This window comes from Cuculus canorus, chromosome 1, assembly GCF_017976375.1.
Source record: "Cuculus canorus isolate bCucCan1 chromosome 1, bCucCan1.pri, whole genome shotgun sequence".
Lineage (NCBI taxonomy): Eukaryota > Metazoa > Chordata > Aves > Cuculiformes > Cuculidae > Cuculus > Cuculus canorus.
Genome location: NC_071401.1, coordinates 126,755,155 through 126,779,615, shown reverse-complemented (window position 1 = coordinate 126,779,615; position 24,461 = coordinate 126,755,155). Strand labels below are relative to the sequence as shown.

Below are 24,461 nucleotides of genomic sequence, written 5' to 3'. Positions count from 1 at the left end.
GGATAAGAAATTGGTTGGATGGTCATATTCAGAGAGTAGTGGTCAACAGCTTAATGTCCAAATGGAGATCTGTGACAAGTGGTGTCCCTCAGGGGTCTGTACTGGGACCACTACTGTTTATTATCTTCACCAGTGATATACATAGCCAGATCGAGTGCACCCTCAGCAAGTTTGCAGATGACACCAAGCTGAGTGGTGCAGTTGCCACACCAGAAGGATGGGACATCATCCAGAGGGACCTGGACAAGCTAGAGAATTGGGCCTGTGTGAATCTCATGAGATTCAACAAAGTCAAGTACAAGGTCCTACACCTGGGTCAAGGCAATCTGCGGTTTCAGTACATGGGGGATGATGTGACTGAGACCAGCCTTGCAGAGAAGGACTTGGGGGTGCTGATTGATGAGAAGCTCGACATAAGCCAGCAATGTGCGCTCACAGCCCAGAAGGCCAACTGTATCCTGGGCTGCATCAACAGAAGTGTGGCCAGCAGGTCTAGGGAGGTGATTCTGCCCCTCTATTCCTCTCTTGTGAGACCACATATGTAGGATTGTGTCCAGTTCTGGGATCCTCAACATAAGGACATGGAACTGTTGGATTGGGTCCAGAGGAGGGGTTCAAGGATAATCAGAGGGCTGGAGCACCTCCCATACGAGGACAGGCTGAGAGAGTTGGGGTTGTTCAGCCTGGAGAAGAGAAGGCTCCGAGGAGTCCTTATAGCGACCTTCCAGTACCTGAAGGCCCTACAAGAAAGCCGGGGAGGGACTGTTTACAAAGGCTTGTAGCGATGGGACTAGGGGCAATGAGTATAAACTGGAGAGGGGAAGATTTAGACTAGACATAAGGAGGAAATTCTTCTACAATGAGGGTGGTGAGGCACTGGCACATGTTGCCCAGGGAAGTTGTGGCTGCCCCATCCCTGGAGGTGTTCAAGGCCAGGTTGGATGGGGCCTTGGGCACCTCGATGTAGTGGGATGTATCCCTGCCCATGGCAGAGGAGGTTGGAACTAGGTGATCTTTAAGGTCCCTTCCAACCCAAACCATTCTATAATTCTATGACTCTATAAGCTGGCAATGTGCATTCGCAACCCAGAAGGCCAACCTCACCTGGATTATTGTGTCCAGTTCTGGAATCCTCAACATAAGAAGTATTTGGAGTTGTTGGAACGGATTCAGAGGACAGTTACAAAGATAATCAAGAGGACTGGAGCACCTCCCATATCAGACAGGCTGAGAGAGTTGAGGTTGTTCAGCCTGGAGCACAGAAGGCTCCGAGGAGGCCTTATAATGGCCTTCCAGTACCTGAAGGGGGCATTCAAGAAAGCTGGGGAGGGACTGTTTACAAAGGTTTGTAGTGATAAGATGAGGGGGAATGGCTATAAATTCAAGAGGGGAAGGTTTAGACTAGACATTAGGAGGAAATTCTTCATTCTCAGAGTCGTGAGGCACTCACACAGGTTGCCCAGGGAACTTGTGGATACCCCATCCCTGGAGGTGTTCAAGGTCAGGCTGGAAGGTGCCTTGGGCAGCCTGGTCTGGTGGAAGGTGGCCCTGCCCATGGCAAGGGGGTGTAATTAGATGATCTTTAAGATTCCTTCCAACTGAAACCATTATATGATTCCATGATTCTATGACTCTTTCTGATCGATAGCTGCTTTTCAGCAAAACCGTGCCACCAAGGCCAGCCAGTTCACTTGCAGCAAGAGCGTAAGGTATTGGGGATACTTGGCACAACTGCCTGCATGCCTGACTTGCAGGCACAGCCTGTGACATCATTGCCACCTTGTGCTGCAGAAGTTTTGCTGCAACCAGCCAGCTGCAAAATGGAAACAACCACAGGCCCAACAGATAACCGTTTAAATCAAACAATGTAACCAGAATCCTGCTCTGTCACATGATTAACTATTTACCTTTTGATTGCCAGTAATAATTGGGCGGGGACAAGTTAATGAATTTCACAGTACGTGTTGCATGTCACTGTGCCACATAGTTGTTCCTTCTGCAGCTTCAATAGAGCTAAGGGTGAGACTTCGAAATTACTGATAGAAGACAATTAACACTGTCCACTCACCATGACACACAAGGATGCCGTAGAGAGACTCATTCAATCACTCTCCTATCTTTTGCAGGTTGCAACGTATAGCCTTGTTATTTTTTGAAGAAATACACCATTCTATACCATAGATGGAGAAATAGGCAAACATCAAAACCTCAAGAGAAATCACTCCTGATGGAAAGAAAACAGCTACTAGAATTTCTTACAAAAAAAACATACAGGAAACTATTCACTTCATTCCTCTAATTACAGGGGACTTTTCCACAAAGCTGCCATTCTCATCGGTGTGGGCAAACTGCTCTGTGCCTGCTGCTGGAGGACACCCTCTCTCTAGGGCAAGGAGCACTGGCCATGCCCTGTCTGTCCCTGAACCAGACAGGCAGCTAGCTGCCTGCCAGAGAGTGCAACTAGCTCCAGCTTCTCCTAACTACACAACAAACGGAGCTTCACAGTATCTGCATTCCCACTAGCTGCAGCTTGGCTCCCCAGTATCTGCATTCCCACTAGCTGCAGCTTGGCTCCCCGTTACTCACTCAGGTCACTGCTGCCTCTGGGAGGACTCAGCAGTTCAGGCATCGCTGAGAGATGCTCACCAGTCATGAACACCTGTGGTGCAGGCAGCTCCACATGTTGTGTGTCCTGGCACTCTGCAACCGGCTGCTGCTGGGTCTTGACCCAGTTTATGGGCATAATTGAAGACAGGAGGGGGAAACAGATCAGAGAAACTGCTGCCTGCAAGGATGAGCCTCCAGCTGTCCTCCATGTGACTAATGCTGCCAGCTACTTCCTTTTCTGCCTTTCCCCCTTCTATCCCATGGGAAAATAGGATGAGGTCAGGGGAGGAAAAGTCAGAAGGCAACGTATGTGAAGTTAAAAGGTGACAAAGCAGACAGCAAGATGATGGGAGAAGTTGTAATACCAACAAGCAACAGTGTTCAAAATCCAGTGAGCACTTGTGCAGCCCTTTGCCACAGGAAAGGCTTAAGGAGCAGGAGAATGAGAGCATGGCTTCTCTGCCAGCCCTGTGCTCAGCCAGGAAGTTTTAGATAGTGAAAAGGGAGGAGCATGATGGTACCTGCACAGGGGACTATCCAAGCTTCTCTGAACCCAGATGCAGCTCAGTACAGATCTGACTCAAAACTCAAGTTGACTTGCCTCTGAAAACCATAGGGAAGCCCATGTATTCAACACTACAAAACATCTGCACAGTCTTTCTGTTGGAAATTATTTTTGTCCTTCTTCCTGTGAGCAGCACCAGGTGAATCCTAGCAGGACAATGCAGGAGGTGCTGCACCAGCGACTCTGACATCAGCCGACTTTGCTACCTGCATGGACACAACTCAGCCAGGGAGAGCAAATGATTTTCCTTTTTTGTGCGGGGTTCCACCACTGCCGTAGCTGGTAGATACCATCCATGGAGCTGGTGACACCTTGGATGGCTCCCAGGTCTACGGTCAGCCATAACATTCGAGAAGTGGCTGCCACCTTTTGGGGATCACTTCCTGTAGTGCCCTGGACAATTCGACAGCTGTGATTCCCTCATGGCTTTGTCTGCCTGGGGACACTCAAGACAATGAAATTATATTCACTAAATTAAGAGCAGAAAGCTGTGCTTAGGCCTCTCATATAGAATTTAAGTGTTATGAATTTAACTTGCCTCCCTTTCTACCCATTTAATTCTCAGAATGAGTGTCCATACAGAGTTTTAATGAGGCTTAATTAATCTTCTTTAAAAGATAGCTTAGATTAACTTCCTTATGTTCCCCCAGTAGACAACCTATGAATTACAGCATTAAAGCACCCTGCCTCACAGGATTGTTGCATCGTGGGAACGTTTCCTTCTCAGAGGTTTTCAATAGCTAAAATTTCTATGCTATCTTTTATGCCAGTTTTAGCGTACCGGCCCAAATGGGTCAACAAAGGACACTTGTACAAACTAAAGCAATTAGTTAAAACCTTCTGCCTCTTACTCAACAGAACTACATGGTCTGCAGAGACATTCTAATTCAGGTTAAGGATGATTTTTCTGATTTTTTTGTTATTAAGGATTTCCCTAGCAATGAACTTGTACTGGTTTTAATAGGCCAGTTTCATTAATGGAGGCAAACTTCAGGAGACAGACATAAACTTTAGTAAGAACAACCTGTTTTAGCTGAGGTTAAACATGTATCTAACTGACTCGAGCTCAAGCAACTCACACTTCGGTAACACAAGTAAATTATTGTGGGCTAAGAAAGTCTAAAGTGCCCTAGGGAGCAGCTACACCGTAACTCCATGCACTCCCACCCTAGGCCCAAGGCAAGGGTTGAGTAATTTGAAGAAGGACAAATAAGCACTTCTCGCCTACCACAGTGGAAGACAGCAAATGGACAGTAACTGCAGAGGACCTGCAGATAGGTGGTAACAGCATAACTCAGGGCAGCCTAGACATCAGCTGCAGCATTTGACCAGCTCTGTCTGAAGCCATACCTTTCATGAACTGACTGGTATCTTTCACAGACCAGACATTTTACTTAATGCGAGGTAGTCTTAAAATGCAGTATGAGCGTATGCCCAAAGGGAGTTTGGACAACTAAAACTGCCTTCTAAAACAGTTGTGTTTAATTGGTATAGAGAAGGTTATGATCATGTTCCCTTGAAAACTGCCTTTCTGTTAAGAGGAGGGACAAGATGCACACTTTAATTACTACGCCACAGTGTTCATGAGACTGGTTCATATATAACAAAGCAAAACTACAACATTTTATGTCACTTTCCTGTTTTCTGATGCTTAAGGTTAGAGAAATGGCAACCCATAGTGTAGTCATGTACGTTGAGAGCTAGTTTTAGAGAATACTCAACTGCAAAATTAAATCTGTTATTTTCATATGGCAGTGGATTTCCATTGGCCTTAGTTACAAAGAAGGTCCACACAAGTGCAGGTCTTTAAAGGTCCATGGGGCAGAAATGCTGTCTGTGTTCAAGTTACTACTGAAAAAGCCTTATCAATCAGAATGGTTAAGAGCAGGCATGCTCGCTCCCCCTGTCTCTGCCCCTAGAGAAAACACACTTGTGGTGAGCCATGAACTAAATGCCAGGTGGAAACAGAGCTAAAAGCATTATAGAAGGAAAATGCCACTGATGGGGTTTCCCTCCTTAAACTATAAGCCTATAGCTTGCAAAGGGAAAACAGACAACCACCAGCTGTCACTGATTCACATCCAAACCACTTGCACGAAGGTGTATGTGGCCAGGGAATAGCTCTTGAGAGACACGCAAGCAAGGGAAGGTGGTACTTTGGTTAGTACAAACAGTGTATTAGGCACTCCCACCTGGCACCATTGGTCAACTGAAGTGCCAGCACTGCTGTAAAGTACACTTAGACCTTTCTGGTTCCCCTGTGTTGCAGTCAGGCTACTGCTGCTGTCCCTTTTTTTAACTCTCCAGTCAGTTTCCAGCTTTTTGTCTCATCAACACAGCACATCCCACCTTGCTTGAGGCAATACTCAAAGATGCAGCTGAAATAGTTCTACCATTTTTGCTGCTTCCACATAGAAATAATTCCCAGCATCACAAAATGAGCATAATAATAAAAAACTTATAAAGACATTCAAAATCAAATATGACAAATACTCCTCGCTAGTAAAAAGGTCACAATTTTCTTTCAAAAATATCCTTTTCCTACAACAAATGAATGCTATACCTTGTTAAAAGTCATGGCAATACAAATCCATTCCAGGATAACAAACCTGTGCTAATTTAATTACTGCAAACTGCACTTGCGGAGAGAGACAATATATTCAAGACAGAGAATATTGCTTAGAAGCAAGCATTGTTTCTACAAAATACTCTTGAGTACCAAATTCTCAGTTTCACATATGTCAACACAAAGCAATGGTGGAATCTTTGTCAGGCAGTATCCTGGCTGTAAGATTTCTTGCCTGACTCCTTATGAACCAATAAGGCTGATGCAAACAACATAGCTAAGCTACTCTTTCACAAGGGAGGAAAAAACACATTATGCACAATCCAGAGGAAGCACAGGTTTTTGATATGGTGATTTATATTTAAATATTTCTATTTTTTGGTGTCAAATTTGGAATTTGGAAAATGTAAAGAAAAATTAAAAGCATGTAGAAATGTCACGCCCACACCACTTTGTTCAAAACCTCTCAAAAGCAACTATCGAATTCTAAACCTTATGGCCATAAAGAATTGACCCAAATTGACACACATTGCAGCATTACAGCAAACCTGTTGTTCCACAGGCAGGACCCTGCAGTTTTTCCGATAGCAGAAGGTATTTTGGTTTTGACCACTACACTGTCTTTTGTTTGCTGTGCGGCTGCTGAGATGGAAAAACAGCACTCTTCACATTTTGCTTACAGCTCTTGCAATGTGCTTTTCCATCCCTTTAAAGTGCAAGGAACTGAATCTACATTTAGGAACTTTCCAGAGATAACAAATAAGCCCCACTGGCCAGTTTTAAGTATTTATTTTGTCTTCCTTTACAGAGAAAGACAACAGGCAAAGGAGTTCAAATGAAGCTCAAAAAAGCCAAAAAGGAAACCACAGGTTTTATTTTTCACTTCAGAGATTATGTTTAGTGAGGCCTCATCCCTCAGCACGAGACATATTGTGCTGTGCTTTTCTACGTTTTTTGAATACCTCAGATCACCCAGAGAGATTCTGTGAACTCAAATAGTCCTGATGTTAACCAAAAGATACAGATAAAACACTCTTCTTTTCCAACTTTCTCAGACCTCAGGAGAAAGACCCGGAGATAAGATGTTCCCATTTCAGTGGCAAAGGTCTTCTTTGACAACACACTTTGGGAAATAAGTCAGATTGTTTATCCTCCAGTGGTAGTTTTGCACTCTTTCATTCACAGAGCATGAACGAGAAAATTCTTTTCTAATCTCTCCTTCTGTTTATCCCTCTCCTTCCTTCTGTTTGTTGCTCCCCTTCCAGCTTTCTAATTTCATCCAAAGTGAAAGGTGAGACTGAAAACTCAATGTAGTTACGTGAGCTCTTGTGTGTTGCTCTGTGCTCAAAACCCATTTTAGTTCTTTTTCTTCCCTCAGTCATGACTCTGCTACTGAAGTCCCTGCAACCTAAATAGGAGCATCCCGGAGGCCCTTCATCTTATGTTGCCTATAAGCAGCCACAGAGGATTAACATTTCAGTTTGTGCTTTGTAACTAGGTCAGGCTATGTTGGCAACCTGAAGTTTTGAGTGGTACAAGGCCCTTCTTCCAAGCCATGATAAAACTTCCACTGACTTCAACAGCACAGGAATATCACTCCTTCCCCCATGAGTGGGACTGCTTCTTTCCTGATAGATCACTGGCTTGTAATTAGATCAGGTTATAGCACTGGTGAGGAGTGGCTCTACTGGACTGGAGAACCCAAGTCTAATAATTAACCTGAGGACTAATTTCTAATCCTTTAAATGGAGGGTATTTTACAGCAAAGCTTCAGATATACACTGTGCTATTACAATACTGTAACAGCTTTACCCCAGAAATGGAGGTTGTCCTTTCCTTCAAAAAGGGACTGCATAGAAAAGATGTAAGGCTTTCCTCCACCCAGCCTTTTTACCCCCAGTCTTTGGTGTCTTAAACACAAAGAAATGGAGGTATTTAGCTCTTTGAGCAAATTGTGAGGTATGTGTCAGGTTGGTGATCCCTTCTGTCTTAGTGGATATCCTGTATCATGCCACTGTATGCTAGAGGACTGGTGTGGGTGCTGTATCACATGCTAGGGTATTAAATGCATGGCTGGTAGGGATACTTCCAGCACGTAATTTACTGTGGACAGGAAAAACAACTTGATGCAAAGAAAGAAAAACAATCACCCAAACAATTATGTAAGGGGTGCAAGCTCACTTCATGTCCCTTTACTCAGGAGGTCTTTGGCAGGTACCTTTTTATTCTCCTTGCTAGAGTGCAGCCAGCTAAGCAAGCAAGCAATGCGTGCAACTTGCAATACGTCAATAAGTTCACATAGGTTAACAAAACTGCTCACATGCAGAAGCCAAAGAAGCTAACTCATGGTCAGGCAAAATGTGAGTTTACTGAGCTTTGCCAAATCAGCACCTTCCTCTTGAATAAAGTCCAAGGGTGGCTGCAGCTTCCATTTCCTCTTGAAAAAGCCTCCCTTCGCCTCCATAAAGAAAGTATTTTCTCCTGACAAACTGACAAAGTCCTTCCTCTACACCACGTCAAGCTAATCACGAGCAATACCAAATGCAACCTGCATTAGTTAGCAAATCTCTGCTGCTTTAATCCAGTCTAACAGGACAGATTGGTGCATGACAGCATGTGCCTATGTCAACTTCTGACCTTCAGCTGACACTACAGCTGCTGTCTTGAATTATTCCTTAGTTACGTAACACAGCTGCACAAGGCTGTTGAGGACAGAAAGAGGGAAACTTAGTGCCAGGCTCAACACTGTCCAGAGTCTACATCGCTAGACTCATCTGCTGGCCACAGGAATGTGCTGCAGCGCCACCAAGTTTGTTATGGAAGAGCCATCCAGGGTAGATAGAAATAGGGATCAGATAATGTCCACACCAAGACATAACCTCTCAGTCTGGGTAATCCACACACACAAGACAGCCATGTGCATTTGGACAGCTGAATTGCTATCTCTGTTCCTGCACAATTCACATGTTGAATTAATCTAAGTCAAGGAAATTCCATTATTATGCCATAAATGTATAAAATTTGCTTTTGTTTAATGTGACATTTGAATTTGGGAAAAAACTTTTGCTCTGAAATCCAATTATTGACTAACACCGCTAAGCATGTAAATTGCTCAATCCCAGATCCTATTATGACCTTTTCCTGTAATTTCCATTAGATTTTAAACCAGAAGTTTGGCAGTTATTTCCAAGAAAGGAATTTCACCATCCCCACCACACAACCACACATAACGTATGCAGAAATAAACATCCGGGGCAAAATCCCTCTCATCTTGTTATTGATTTCCATCAACAGCTTTGCAATGAGAATGGATTTGGACTCTTAACCTAACCATGCATCCACCTAGTTAACACTTCCGACCGCTGAAGAAAGCAGATTTGCAAAAAAAGCGTTTCTTGTAGGACTGATCCTGGCAAATGACTCCACATCACCTTCCATGTACTTTCTAAATCAGGATGTTATTCAGTTCCCAGCTCACTACTGAACCCATTTGAAGCTGTATCCTGCCCATAGCCAACACAGATTCTCTGAAGAAGAAACAGCAAATAAGCTAGCAGATCTGTTAGCAGCAACACTGCTGAAGCCTGGTTTACCATGATGAGTTTACCTCGCATCTAAGTAGGGAAGACGCCTGATAGACAACCTTCCTGTGATTAAAGTTTTCACAATGGTGCTCTCTCATGTGGAGTCTCTGGTGTCTATTAACACAGCTGGGTTCACAGTTCAATTAAGTGAATTCTTTGATGTCTCATTATGCAGTTAAGCACATGCTCCAGTTTTTCCCTGAGGCTCCTCTCCTCTCTCTAGACACTAATTTCCATGAAACTCCTCGGAATCTTAATATCTCTGATATTGCTGTCATTAAACGGCCACATTTAATTGCACAGAAGTTCTGGCATTCTGGGTTAGAAGTTTTCTATGAATGAGCAAAAAAGAAGACTGCTTAAGACAGCTTCAGCAATACAGTACAGAAAGACAGATAAAAAGAACAGCCTAAGAAAAGTAACAAATTTACCTGGAGTATCAACAGCATCTGAATAATAGAAGGTGGAACTCTGGCTCTGGAACGTGATAATGCATCTTCCAATTTAATATTAAGGGTAATTATATTCCTAAAGTGCAGAAGAGCCAACTGTCGAACTGAGGGCTCCTTCCCCTTAGAAACAAAAACATAGTGAGACAGATTATGAGCTGTGTGAAAATGAGTTTCAAAATCCTCTGTCAAAATTCCTTCCTCCACTTCTGAGGGATTACAAGAATGATAAACCTGAATGAAAAGCAAAGGAAACATAACAAAGGACACAGAGCAGCCTTCAAGACTGCAGAGCAAATTTGATGTGGAAGTAATGAACATTGCAGACAATGACTGAGTCTGACTGTATGTGAAGATGATGAAGGGGTGGGGTAGTGTGTGGGAGATCATACCTGAGCACAAGGTATATATGAATATTTTGTACTTTAACAGTAATGAAATGAATATTATGTTTTAGAAAAAAACAACAACAGGGTTGAAAACCAGTTGAATTTCCATTATTTCTCAAGATTTTGAGCACAGGGTGGATACTGTCTTCAAAACGTGGTGAAAATCCTGAAACAACCCACCTGTGGATCCTCCTTTTCTCTACACTTTTGGTGACTTCTCTAGAAGGCAGGAGCAGAGCTGAAGTTTCATACTGCCTTTTCAAAGACGTCTTTATGCATTTCAAGAATAGCATTTCATGGAAGAAAATTTTATCTGAAGAATACAATGCTAGCTCTGCCTGCAGAGATTAACACCTTACACCTTACGAGGATTTGTAAAACGGTTTGTAAAACAGTTCCTGTTTCTGGCATCTGAGCTTTTTCCTTGGTTATATACAGCTATACATATATATTCTTGCCTGCAGTTATGTGTGCTGCCAGCCAAATATTAACCCACTTGGAAGGTCTGATGTTCAGCTGGTATTGACTTATCTTTGCTTGGAATAAAGAAGTCTGAACCAACCCCACCCCACCCATCCTTTTTCACTTTGATACTGAAGCAATGAAGTCCTCAAGTATGCTTCAATTGCTAGAATTTACAAGAGCACATAAGCTCAAAACACCAGCTGTGTTTTGGAAATAACCTCAGACCATCAGGCACCTAGATCTATTTGAAATTAAATAGTTCTTAGGGCTCCCACTCCCTCTAGGTTCCTTTGAAAAGTCAAACAATTATTTCCATCTGAAAGGTGAGGAGATGTGTTGGTAAATTATTTTCGAAGACCTCAGGAACACAACAGTGAAAATTGGTATTTGCCGCAATTTGCAGAAGCATCTGAGTGAATTCTAATCTAGCAAAGTGCTTTGGAAAGCCAGGTTGAGAACTTACCTATGTCTCTAGGCCCAAATGCCTTGGATTTAAACTGTGTGGTACCTAGAAAAACCTCCCACCATGTTCTAATAGGTTTTTAATACCATTTTATTTTTATTAGAATTTCTCTTGGTAAGACACAAGTCAATGGGTGAACTAGTCCCGTATGTTTTTAGAGCTCTTCAATTTCACAATTAAATTCTGTGTATAGTTGCAGCTTTTCCACTGAATTCAGATTTCATGCCTGTAACTATCTGCAGATGCAAACAGCAATACTGTTAACGTTTGGACAATCATTTTAGGCATAAGTCCACTTGGAAAAATGTGAGAAGGCTCCCAAAGATTCTACAAATATGTTTAGGCATCAAACTCCCACTAAAATCTGTAGACATCTAGGCGCAACTCCAAAAGATCCCTTAGACTCATCTGCTAAACATTTCCTTGGGACTTAACTAATAGACAACATTCTGTGGCCATCTCTAAGCTAGAAGATCGAGCCTTCATCCAATCAGATCAAGCACCTATCATGGATTTAAAATTACTGGAGTCAAGCTCTGTGGTCACAGAAACTGGTCTAACTCTACTGACTATTGCTGTTCATTTATAGTAGCACAGATTTGAACTCAGAAATGCAATTCCTTTTAAGAAATGAAGACATTTCAAAGATAAATTCACATTGCAGAGAAGGAATTGCATATATTGAAGTCAACACAGCCCCACTTATTTCACTGTGTGCATACTTCAGTTTATTGTTCATAACCTTTTTTGAGTTTTAGTGTGAGCTGACATAAGGACTAACCATCCCTCCTGTACTCCACTCCCGTTTTCAAATTCCCCTTTCATCTTTTTCACCCAAGCACTTCATACTGGTGTTTGCATAAGTAACTTATTCGCATGACATGACTGTACAGAACAGCTGCACTGGGAGGCTGGCCCAAGGAGAGAGAGTAAGGATTGCATCAATCTGTTGATGAACCAGTAAAGTTGCTTTTTCCAGTCTTTCAAGATTCTATAGTAACAGAGTAATTTTTCACCTGCACAGGATAGAAAATAGCCTGAAGCATGGGCAGGACATCACTGAAGAAAAAATCCCAAGTTTCAGCTAAGGTATCCAGTAGTTTCTGCCCTGCAAAAACACAAAACAAGCTAGTGAACCATTTAGGTTATAATCAGCTAACTGCAAACACTAAAACATGTAAGAAACGATGTGGATCTGCTATTATACACAAAGATGAATCATGTAACAGCTACTATTAGCAGTAAGGAATTAGTATTCCTTTCACAGTATCAGATCATTCAGCATTTGTGTCTTTTTAGATGACACATCTAATGTTCTTAGTAAAATCAGAGACTTTGAGGTTAAAGCTTACTAAATAAAAACTCATGAAGAATAAAGAATAATAGCCCGGGTTACCTCCTCTTCTTCTTGCAGTAACACCTACTGGACAAGACTATGGAGGAAAGCAGTAGGAGGAGGACTCAGCAGCTTAAACATGGAAATACTCCTGCAGAGTATTATGTCCTCTGCCCTCCAAGCCCTAAGGCAGCAGAGCAAGCTGTGCTCTATGGAGATCCTCCACAAAGCATGCCCTCAGACTAATACCTTAGCTTCTCTGTATCTGTACTTACATAGAAAATCTCACCCAAGATGTGTAGAAAAAGAGAATGGTGTTGTGGTTCTACTTCTTAGTGCAACTTTCAAAGGATGCAGTCAAAACCTGCTATGAAATGAGTTCCCTGTGGTCCTTACAGTTAGGCCACCTCCCTCTCTATTCCTTCTCCACCTGCAGCCGCCTGGAAGCCCCCCCCAGCGGAGATCAGAAAAGCTCTGGCCAGGTCCTACAACCAAGCTGGACACAGAGTTCCTTACAGAACATTTTATAAAAACACAGAAGTAAATGCAGGAGGTGAGTTCTGAGGGAGAGGAAGTCTGTCTTGATAGCTGAATGCTGGCTTCAAATCCCTGTTTGTCAAAGGCCTATGTGACCTTGGGAAAGCTCTTTAGCATCCTTGTACCCCTAACTTAAGTGTGAAATCAGGGCAATTCCACTGCACCTCCAACAGCAAGTGTTATGGACATAAATGCATCAATGATCATGGTGCATTCAGAGAAGACAATATGACTATCAGGAAGGACATTTAATAGCTATCAATCAATATTACTACTGGTGACAGAATCAGATAGTACTCTTACTTTTGGTATTACAGCATCACTTAGGACCTCAGCCAGGGAACATTTTGCCCAGAATTACACACCCATCATAAAGCAGCTACATTCTAAGTTAGCCAAGTGCCAATCTTTATTGTGGGATACTTGATATCCCTGCATTTTTAAGCACATGACAAATTGCACCAGCTCTGGACCATCTGCAACTCCTGCATTACGCCCGGGTTGATGACTTTAAGTGCTTTCAGTGACAAATGTGGATCACCATGCTATACTGCAGCTGCTAGCTTGTGATTCATGCCAAGATCTTTATTTCTGCACCACCAGGCAGTGGTTCTCTCTTTCCTACACACCTGTGCACAAGACTGAAAAGGGTGTTCTTGGGTTCAATATTTCTTTAATTTGTCTTGCACTAGTTCTAGTGAAACGTGTTAGGGAACCAGGTTCAAAATCTCCTGGCAGCTGTAGCAGTAATAATGACAATGATGATAATAATAATAACAATAATAAAATAAATACTTTTACAACCTTCATATACTAGTGTCTGAAACACTGAGGTGTTTCAAAGACATAAATCTGATCATGAAGGTGAAGCCCAACCACTCTGTGCCTTGAGGGCAGAGATTAAAGAGAGTTAAACACGTTAGTTGCCCACAAGTTGAGGTTAAGGGGAAACTAAGCCCTTACAAATTCAGCTTCAGACACTGAACATTGGTCTTTTCCAAGTCTTGCTGCGAGAATTGCATGAAGTCAAATTACCCTGTTGAAATAAACACGCATTTACTGTCACACTTTCCTTTCATCTTGTGAGCAGTTTTTTTTTGTGAAGTGATGGATTTCTGTTCAGAAGCTCAGAAAGACTGCAGTTAACTGCCTTTGCCAGGCAGGACTTCAGCTGGGGGCTGAGGAAGAATTCCTATGATTTGTTGATCATGAGCATATTTCACATGGAGGAATGTGACTTTCCTGTCCTTTCCAGAATATATTTGGTTTACTGTCAGACAAAGATTCCTACTTTTACCATACGCTTTGCCAGATCCCAGGAAACTGGGTTACTCTAAATGCTCTTTTTAATGAAGCACAATGTAGTCTACTTTGAATGACATAAAATGCATGCAGTACTTCTCACAAGGCTTCTAAAAGCTAACTGAAACTCCTGAAAGAAAGAAAGAAAGAACCAAAGAACCAAAAAGATCATCATTTCAAAACCAAAGCTAAAATTTTCAAAACCTCCTGCAGGACAAAAACCCTCCAAAGTGTGCTCTGAAGTGGTCTTTTTTCCCTTTTGAAAACTTCAACATCTACTGGATGGGGAAACTCAAACCATGGGATGTGGGACAGCCTGAGATTTGAGGGCAGGACTACTGTTGCTGCAGACCCAGGAAGGGAGCCCTGCTCAGAATGGGAGCCCCAAAGATTTTTGTGCTCCCAAACTTGTCTCATGTGGTTTTGAAGCCATGGGGTCACTCACTACAGGATGAGCTCTGGGGTACTGCTGGCCCTGCTGCCAGAAACCCTAATTCCAGCCTTGGAAATGAATCCATCAGCAGCTCCGCTGACAAGCTAACAGAAATCAGTCTATCAGAAAGACCTCTTAGGAATGAGATTCCTAAATTACAACTACTCTCCTGTAACTTGCCAGTTTTAGTGAGCTGACATTTCCCAGGACAGACTTGGAAAAAAAACATGACCAACTTAATCCTCACCTTTCCATCTTCTCTGGTCATATTTTAAAGGACAATCACAACTTTATACACCAAATTCAAAACTGAAATAAACTTAACAGCTTGTTGAAATTTTGTGTTTGCTAAACGTGCTCCTACATTTGAAAGGCATTTCATGATCTCACATTTCAAATTTTCATCTCAGCTTTGATCTCAAACATCAGAGATAGCATTTTTGATTTTCAAGCTAGCAAAACCAGAAGAAAAAGGGGTTGGGCTTTGGTAGGTCTCTGCATCTAATTTGCCAATTGGATACATAGAAAACCACTTCCTTTGTGATTTACAAAGCAGCTACATAGGCCTTTGTATCCTTACAGCTCCTCTTGTACTCTCCAAGCTGTTATTTTATGTAACTGAGAAACTCTGTGTTCAGCTTATAAGAGTTTGGACACTTTTTTGGGATATATTTTAAAAGGGAAATTAGTTTTCTTTTTGCAGTGTTGAGGACTATTGTCTTTTCGTTGGAAAAGCTGGGTCCCATAGCACCATCTTAATCTGATCAATTGTACTGTCAGTAATTAAAGGTCACATTTAGGATTTATAGATAGCTGAAACTAGTGGAAATGGTTGTCTCCAGGCTACTGCTTAAACAGTATATTTAGACCAAGTGGTATTATTACTGCAGCTTTGGAAAAGGAAAGATGTGTTTCTTTAAATTTGCCTCCAGACTTCCCAAAGATCTTCAGAATGTTTATATTGGCAATAATGCTAGAAGGCTATCTGAAATCATTTCACCCTCTGGCTGCGTATACCTACATCTAGGGCAAAACAGTACATTTAATAGCACATCTAAATGCTGCACAGTAGCATAGAACGTGAAATAAGGGTGACTGTAAAACCACACAGCGAGTGGAGGTTGTCCTTGATGTTTACTTCCATAAGGTGACACCTCCAGAAGGTGCAGAAAGACAAATGAAGCCCTGACTATAAAAAAAAAAAAGACATTGGCTGACCTCATTTATGTAAGCACAAATACATAATATCTCTTAAAACAATCTACAGCATTATTTTGGACCTAGCCAGACACTTCAACCAACTGAGATCTTAGTGCTCATTTTTTTGTTTATTAAGATTTTTCACTGTATTTTTCCATTTTTCCTTAACATTGAGCAGGCTATAATTGAATGAGAAGGAAGTATCCATGCTGGAGGTAATCTTTTCTTTACTCCCTTTCTGCTGCTCTAGGCAATCACCCCTCCTTGATGAATGGCAATGGGAATACTGAGGCAGGACACAACAGACTGCAAGAATAAATTGATACAAGCTAGTCCATAGTCCTGGGAAGACAGTGGAAAGCATCATACTGCCTCCAGGATGCATTTCCTAAAACTCCTGTGACAGATATAGATAGTCATGATAAAACCCAAGTTACCTTCATAAAACCGGATCTTGTCCCTTAGGATCACCATGCCTTTTGTGAGCAGCTGATTCTGTAAGTAAAATACAGACTACTCGTTAATAAATTCTGTATTTCATGTTGCTCATTCTTAACTTTTGACAATAAAGCGGGGTCTGTATTTTAGTGATCAATCATCAAAGGACTCCTCCTGCGTCCGTCTTGCTTAAATCACTCAGGACACTTCTCAAATAATCACCTACTGCCTCAGGATACAGAACATATTTACTGGGGTCCAACGTGCTTCTCAAACTTCAAATGGCTGATTCACTAAGCATGTACCCAGTCTTAGAGAAGCAGAAAGAAGACTGCTTCAAAAGATACTGCGTACTTGTTAATAAATGTCAGTCCTATTAACCGTACTAAAATGAACTTGACTGGCTTACTCATGAACTTCAAATATGAAGTTAAAAGAGAATGTCCAAAGTCTACTGACAGATGGCAATGTCATACATAAATATAGTGACTGCACAAACTGTTCCATGGCTTGGGCTTTCACTATCTAACTGTATAGATATAAAAACCAAAACTCATTAGTTCATAAATGACAGAACACAGAGAAGTCAGTGGACATCTCTGAATGGTATTAAGGGGCTCCATATCAGAATTTAGAGTGGGTGAAATGATTTTGCTCAGTAACATATAATGAAATCTGATTTAAATGAAAGAAAACACATGCCTACCTGTAGATATTCAGTGAAAAATGATCCCAGTTCTGTTTTCAGTAATTGCCTGTATTAAAAAGCATAAGAGAAGGATCTGTGTCATCAGCAAATAGTATTAACTCTGCATTGCATGGAAAAGAGGAAGTCACTAATAGCAAAATATTTTCATATGAGCACACAGCCTGTCAACAACGACTAACTACAAATACAGCAAAGAGCATCAATAATTCAAGACTCCCAACAAGCATTTTTGTGTGCTGAAAAGTATCTGCTGTGGTGTTAGACGGCTCAGTTGCACAAATACGTATGAAAGGAAATTGAGATTTGATGAAAAACGGACTCTTTCTATCCTTACATCTACTCCTTTCAAAAATGCTCAAAATGTTCTCCTGCTGGGCCAGGGCTTCAATGGCACCAGGTAATGCAGACATGAGGGAACTCCCCATGTGCTCTGCCCATCCATGGGTCTGAGCCAGAAAACAAGCACGTGATTTGCCTGATATATGCAGAGCCAAATGAACCCTGTTCCGCATAAGGTTGAAAAAAGAGCTATGATAAAATATTAAGAGAGAAACCTGAAGCAGTTTGATATTGTTTCTTTCGTTGCAAGTGTGAAACTTGGCCAGTTTTCATTGAAAAGGTTGCAATCTTCCACTCGGGAGACCCACACAGTTGAAGTTTCATACGGTTTCAGTGAAAAAGCAGGTAGGAATTCAACAGTTTAGCTCTGCCTTTCATGATTCCCCTACGCTAAAACCTGCAAAGCAATTTCAGAGAGCAAAACAAACTCACATGCTAAAAAAAATTCCCACAAACAAGCCTCAAATTCAGAAACTGAATTCAACCCAATCCGCAAGCCCAATGTTTGTACCCAGGTAAAACTGACTACATTACTAAAAAAACTGTATGTCTCACACGTTGGTCTCTCACACTGTAAGTCTCACACGTTGGATGATAGGTACACTTCTCTGCACTCAGGTCACTATTTAGATCCATAAATCAGAGCTCAGACCTTATAAAAATATACACATAGCTGGGTTTTCTGAACATGTGCAAACCTGGGATGGAGCTGTTTTGAAACTTATCTCTGTGACCACCTCAGGTCCCATGAAGAAACAAGGTCAAATTCAACTTAAAATCTAAACACCCACTTCAAATAGGGTAGTTAGGTAAATTACGTATTTAGTAGCATGTTATCACCTATCCCTTTGGGTTATCCCTTAAACTACCAAATAGCTAATTAATCAAATTCTTTAACTAGTAAACAAATTCACATTTGGTTTAAGGAGTCCAGCATATCCCTGGTCTACAGAAATTTGATCTGATGTTTTTTAACACTACATGCTTCAGTACAGCCTCTTGAGATCTTCTGAAAGTTCAGGGAAAGGGGCAGCAGGTCAGTTTTTAGGTGGCTGAAATACAATATCTTTATTTATCCTTAAGCACATGGGCACACTGATGTCATAATGCCCTCTGGAAACACTCTAGGCATAAATGAAATAAAAAAAAGGAAGGGAGTTTTCAGATGGTTCTAAGCATCAAAATCCTTTTCAGCTAGAAACTTGATTAATTCAGACAAACAAACCACAAACAAAAATTTTGAAAGCCAGCTCAGGCTTTAAGCTGTAGCTTTTTCTTTGCATTGAATGACTGTGGTCTGGCTAGTCCCCATGGCATGCTGTCACAACATATGGGAGAGGACAACCATAGCAGTGCCCTGAGACCTGATCCTCAATGTTACCCACTGACAAGCCCTTTGCAGAGGTTAAAACTCACCTCCCCGAAAGACTGTTATAGTCTTAAAGCCTTAAGAGTACAGCAATGAGCACAAGGCTGCTAGAGCCAAACCATGCCACGCTCACTCAAAGTAGGAATTTACTGTCCAAGTGGTGTGATTTTTTTCTGTATCGCAAGCAATGGCACTAATGGTTTTTCTTGCTTTGAACATGGACAGATAAACCATTTCTAGGTTAAAATAACAAGAAAGGTGGAGTTTTGAATACTCCTAGGACAGAGGCAATTTATTGCCAAATACCTCTTTGTACCACTGTTTCAGAAAAATACTAATACTTCATGCTGACAGGTTTGCCTTAATTTTCTACCCATTCCTGAAGCTAACAGCTTTTTGAAGTCTAGTCCTGGATTCCTCATAGTCTTGAACAGGTAATTTCCAAACACTTTCTCTTTTCATATTTTAGGTTCTACTGATAATCCCTGCCATTTAGAGAAGGAAATACAAGATGATGTTCTACTTACCCAATAATCAGCCCTCTGATAAAACAAAATCCCACCACATCTCCATTTTTTCAGCTGTGAATGAAGTAAACTAGCTTGTAGTTAATTATATGCACTGGCCTGCATCACAGCAAGCAGCACTATGACTACAACAGCATCGTTTTTTACAGGGTGGAAGAACTGACAGCACAATTAATGTGCCTTGCTCTTTGAATCCTTAATAGTACAGGTACTTCACCCTGCTTAATTAATTTCTCACGAATGAGTGAGGCCCTCAGGCCACATCAGAATAGCGGTGTTTGATGCTGCCTGTACCCACGTTCATTTAATAGAGATCCACAACACAGCTGGATCTAAGACATTGCTTGCAATCTTTTTCCATCCTTGCTTAATTTCCCTTAACAAAAATCAGCTAGGTTGTCACCTGTCAGATCCTGGATAATTCACGTTACTGAATAACCTTATCTAGATACGTGGACATTATAGTAGAAACCAGTAAAAATCTGATCAAACCTAAAAGAGATCCCTGATCAGACAGGAGACTTCATTTCAAGCACATGTGATTTTGAAGCTAACCATTTTGTGCTCTTATGAAGCTCATATATCATTGATATAAGGTCAGTATTACCTATTTAATGACTTCATAAATTAAGATGATAATACAAATTCATATAAAATATGCTAAAACAGCTTCTGACTTTTTTTGTATCTTCCTGCTGCCGCTTCTTTGGTTCATTCTGAAATTAACTCTTGCAACATTACTCAAAATGGAAAGTCTAACACTGTACAATATCTGATTTGAGGTTGGCAAATGTTACAGTCATTTACAAGAAGGGCTGGAGGGAGGATCTGGGGAACTACAGGCCTGTCAGTCTGACCTCGGTGCCAGGGAAGGTCACGGAGCAGGTCATCTTGACTGCTATCACACAGCACATGCAAGACAACTGGGTGATCAGGCCCAGTCAACACGGGTTTGTGAGAGTCAGGTCCTGCCAAACTACCCGATTGCCTTCTATGACAAAGTGACCTGCTTAAAGGATGAGGGAAAGGCTATGGATGTAGTGTACTTAGACTCCAGTAAAGCCTTTGACACAGTCTCTCACATGATTCTGCTTCAGAAACTGGCTGCCACTGGCCTGGACAGGTGCAGCCTTTCCTGGGTAAAAAAACTGGATGGCCAGGCCCAAAGAGTTGTGGTAGATGGAGCTAAATCCAGCTGGAGGCTGGTCACAAGTGGTGTTCCCCAAGGCTCGGTACTGGGTCCAGTCCTGTTCAATATCTTTATCAATGATCTAGATGAGGAGATTGAGTGCACCCCTAGCAAGTTCGCAGATGACACCGAGCTGGGAGGAAGTGTAGACCTGCTTGAGGGTAGGGATGGTCTACAAAGGGATCTGCACTTGGCACACAACAACCCGTGCAGCGCTACAGGCTTGAGGAAGAGTGGCTTGAGGAAGAGTGGCTGGAAATCTGCCTGGAGGAGAAGGATCTGGGGGCGTTGGTCAACAGCCGACTAAACATGAGCCAGCAGTGTGCCCAGGTGGCCAAGAAGGCCAATGGCATCTTGGCTTGTATCAGAAACAGTCTGGCCAGCAGGAACAGGGAAGTGATTCTGCCCCTGTACTCGGCACTGGTGAGGCTGCACCTCAAATACTGTGTTCAGTTTTGGGCCCCTCCCTACAAGAAGGGCATTTAGGTGCTAGAGCATGTCCAGAGAAGGGCAATGAAGCTGGTGAAGGGGCTGGAGAACAAGTCTTATGAGGGGTGGCTGAGGGAACTAGGGTGGTTTAGCCTAGACAAAAACAGGCTGAGGGGAAACCTTATCACTGTCGACAATTGTAGGTAGTAGCAAGGTAGGTGTTGGTCTCTTCACCCAAGTAACTGCCAATAGGATAAGAGGGAATGGCCTCAAGCTGCAATGGGGGAGGTTCAGATTAGACATCAGGAAAAATCTCTTCATCAAAAGGGTTATCAGGCTGCCCAGGGAGGTGGTTAAGTCACCATCCCTGGAGGTATTTAAAAGATGGGTAGATGAAGTGCTCAGGGATATGATTTAGTAGTGAGCAGGTTATGTTTGGACTCAATGACCCCAAAGGTCTTTTCTTTGATTCTATGATTTTAACTTTACTAGTTAAATAAAGTTAAATGAAGCAAATGGAAACAAGTGATTTTATGGGGTTTGAACTCTTTCCTCATAGGAGGAAATGCCACTTAAATGTGCTTTGTTTGCATTAAGCTAGCATCCTGAAACTCAAAAAAGAGGCAGCTATAAATATGTATTAGCTTCAATACAGGACATCCTGCTTCCACTGTTTTGCTTCTTTTTCCTCTTCAATTTACAAGTGGTGTAAATAAACACTTTGAAAGGACATATAGTGCATGAAATCAAAAAGGAAAAAACACTATGTGATTACTGATATCACACACATGCACCAAGAGAAATATTAAACAGTAAGTATATGCATGTAGATTTTTATTACTCGACTTCTGAATCAATCCCCTACTGAAACACCTAGGAAGAGCTCAGAAAAAGTAATGTACAGGCCATACGCTTGTGATACTCCCAGTTACTGGGGTATCTTCTCACCACCTTACCGTACTTCATTAGCTTTAGCAGAGTTAGGCAGAAGTTACATCAATATGAAAGAGACTGAAGTCACACACTGATTATTGGTAGCAGGGCTTCTGAGCACTACATAACTCCATATGTAAAGCCCACTTTCTAATGCCAGAGGAATGCAAGAATGGTGTCTAAAGACACTGGTGTGAAAGAGAGAGAGCTTTTATGAGCCAGACGTAGAGGGAAAGTTAATGGCACTGTACAGATTTGTACCCACTGATGTTTTCTAAAATAATCGGAGCATACATAGCCAGAGTTCAAAACCTCGAGATATGTGTTCAGGGAAGGAATTTATACATATTCGTTTGCACGTATGCAACATACAGTAATTGAATACAGTAGTTGACTTTCCATAGTCAAACCGATAGTGTGCAAATATTGTAGACATAACCTAGCTGTTCAAATATTTACACTTGGTCTGGGAGCCAACTTGAATACTCAAGGTTTAATTATGGCAGAACCTGTTCTAATTAAAGTGGTAAAAAAAATAACTTCTTTTACTGACCTGTAACTGTTGAAAAAAGTTACGGATGCTAGCCATTTACTTGAATGCTTCTACACTCAAATTTTGTCATGTGGAAATAATTACTATTTGTTTCTTTTTATTTATGTATTTGTGAGGAAAAACTAAACACTCATAAGGTAAATACGTACTTGTTCCACTTCTGAGGTCATGTTTACAAATCATATTTTTGTATTCAATAATATTAACACAAAGAAAGCCATTTTGAATTAAATAAAAATAGTAGTAAACCAGATATTTTTGGTATGTGTCAAATCAGTAATTTCTTAGTTAGGTTTTGAGCTGAATTTAACCGAAGCAAAAGGGCTTTGATTGCAAAGAGTCAGGAGGCCCTAAAACATTATTGCCTCTGGTGGGCAGTAAAATGAAGCACACAGCAGGAGTACAGTAGATTCAGGAAAGAGGCTGTGGCTGGACATGTGAACAGGTATTTTTAAAAATACTACCACTACCATGCTCTCCTCTAGAGACAGATCTTTTGAATGCTGTGTCCTCTTCATCAACTCACAGTTTTCTCCTCTTAGTTTTTTTCCAAGAATGAAGCAAGCAGGATGTACACAAGAAGTTTCAGAAAAATAAACCCAGTTTTGTCACCAAGAGCATGGGCAGCATTTGGCAATAAATTAGAAGACTATTCAGGCCAAGATGGAGGCAAGAGGGAACAACCTCAAAGCAGCAGTAGGCAAGAACTGGTCTCGAAACCCACACTGCATCTCACTAAATGCTTGCTTATCCCAGGAGAGTTGTGCTGCTGATGCCTCATTTATAACAGCGGCTTTCCAGCTTGGTTTAGATTTCACAATATGTTGTCCTTCAGCTCTGAGTCATCAGGCGTTCTCTCCAAAGTGTAAAATCAGCCAAGATAAAAACAAAGCAGTGTTGCCCTTACTCTAAAAAAAAAAAGAAACGGGCCTGTTGTGCAGCAGCAAAGCCCATCAGAGCATGGGAAAAAAAATCAGTCTATTTGTGGTCAGCTTGCCTGTTTGTCTGCCTAGGATGTCATAATAAATTCAACACAACTGTATCACCAAGCATCAACATGGTGCAGGATCCAGGTAAATGAAAGAAAAATCTGTGCGCAATTCACCAAATAACATGTATCTGTTTGTCTGTCTATTTATCTATCTTCTATTTGTTGGTTCATACAAGATTATATTTGTTTCTGTCACATCAGCAGGTAATTTCTCCTCTTCTGTCCTCATCAGCAGATGAGCATCTTGAGGCAAATGCACTGGGCCAAGAAATCTCAGCCCAAACTACCATTTTTGTCATTCAGATAAGGTTGAAGAACTCTAAACGCACTTACAGTAATAATGATCAACCATTATTCCAATAACCAACTCAAAATGATTGATGGATCATGCTAACTGACAGCCATCCTAGAAAAGCTGTTCATTGTATGTCATTTTCTCCCCAGAGAAGTAAGAATTAATTGGAGAATAAGTTTCTTTTACTTTCAGAAAGACAGAGAGAGAGGGAAAAAGAGAGATCACAGACTAAACGTCATTTGCCTGAACTTCTCTGAAGATATTCCCACAATTAAAGGAACGAAACTGCATCAGCTACCCCAAACTGGGAACCAGACAGGGACAGATAGTTCCAGAATATCTAGATATTTGGTGGGTTTTGTCAGACTCCAGTGCCAAGACAGAGTGGGAATAAGCAGTAAAACACAGGGAATCACTGAGGTTCTTATCTGAAGAAAGCCAGAGAATGAAATAAGCTGTCTGTCTTTTATAAGTGCAGCTTCTTTCCTACCGCTTATTCTTCAAAGCATTTGGACAAATTTCTGTAAGGAAATCTGCTGTCTTGCCCTTGTCAGTGAAAGAGGGTCTAGTAAGTAACACTAAGTGCTGGAAAAAGTAGTGAAAATAAAGTGCTATAAATACAGATACCAGCTTATCTCTTGGTAAATTTTTATTTGCAACTCTGACTTTAATAACTTAAATGGTAGGACTTTTACCTTTTTCTTTTTTCTTTTTCCGGGAAAGAAGTTCCCATTATACATCTCACTAGTCTATAGTTAGTTTGTTGTGAACAGTATCATCAAAGTGTAAGAAA

At 41.5% G+C, this 24,461-nt stretch overlaps 1 protein-coding gene across 5 annotated transcripts in view; it reads right to left on the bottom strand.

Moving 5' to 3' along the window:
• Positions 1-24,461, bottom strand: part of PRR5 (proline rich 5) — a 92,999-nt gene that overhangs the window by 20,276 nt on the left and 48,262 nt on the right. For all 5 annotated transcript variants that reach the window (XM_054056215.1, XM_054056211.1, XM_054056223.1 and 2 more), the window contains 4 exons: positions 17,041-17,089; positions 16,334-16,391; positions 12,105-12,196; positions 9,754-9,894 (listed from right to left, as the gene is read on the bottom strand). In XM_054056215.1, the coding sequence (XP_053912190.1) occupies positions 9,754-9,894; positions 12,105-12,196; positions 16,334-16,391; positions 17,041-17,089 (340 nt within the window). The remainder of the gene's footprint in view (positions 1-9,753; positions 9,895-12,104; positions 12,197-16,333; positions 16,392-17,040; positions 17,090-24,461) is intronic.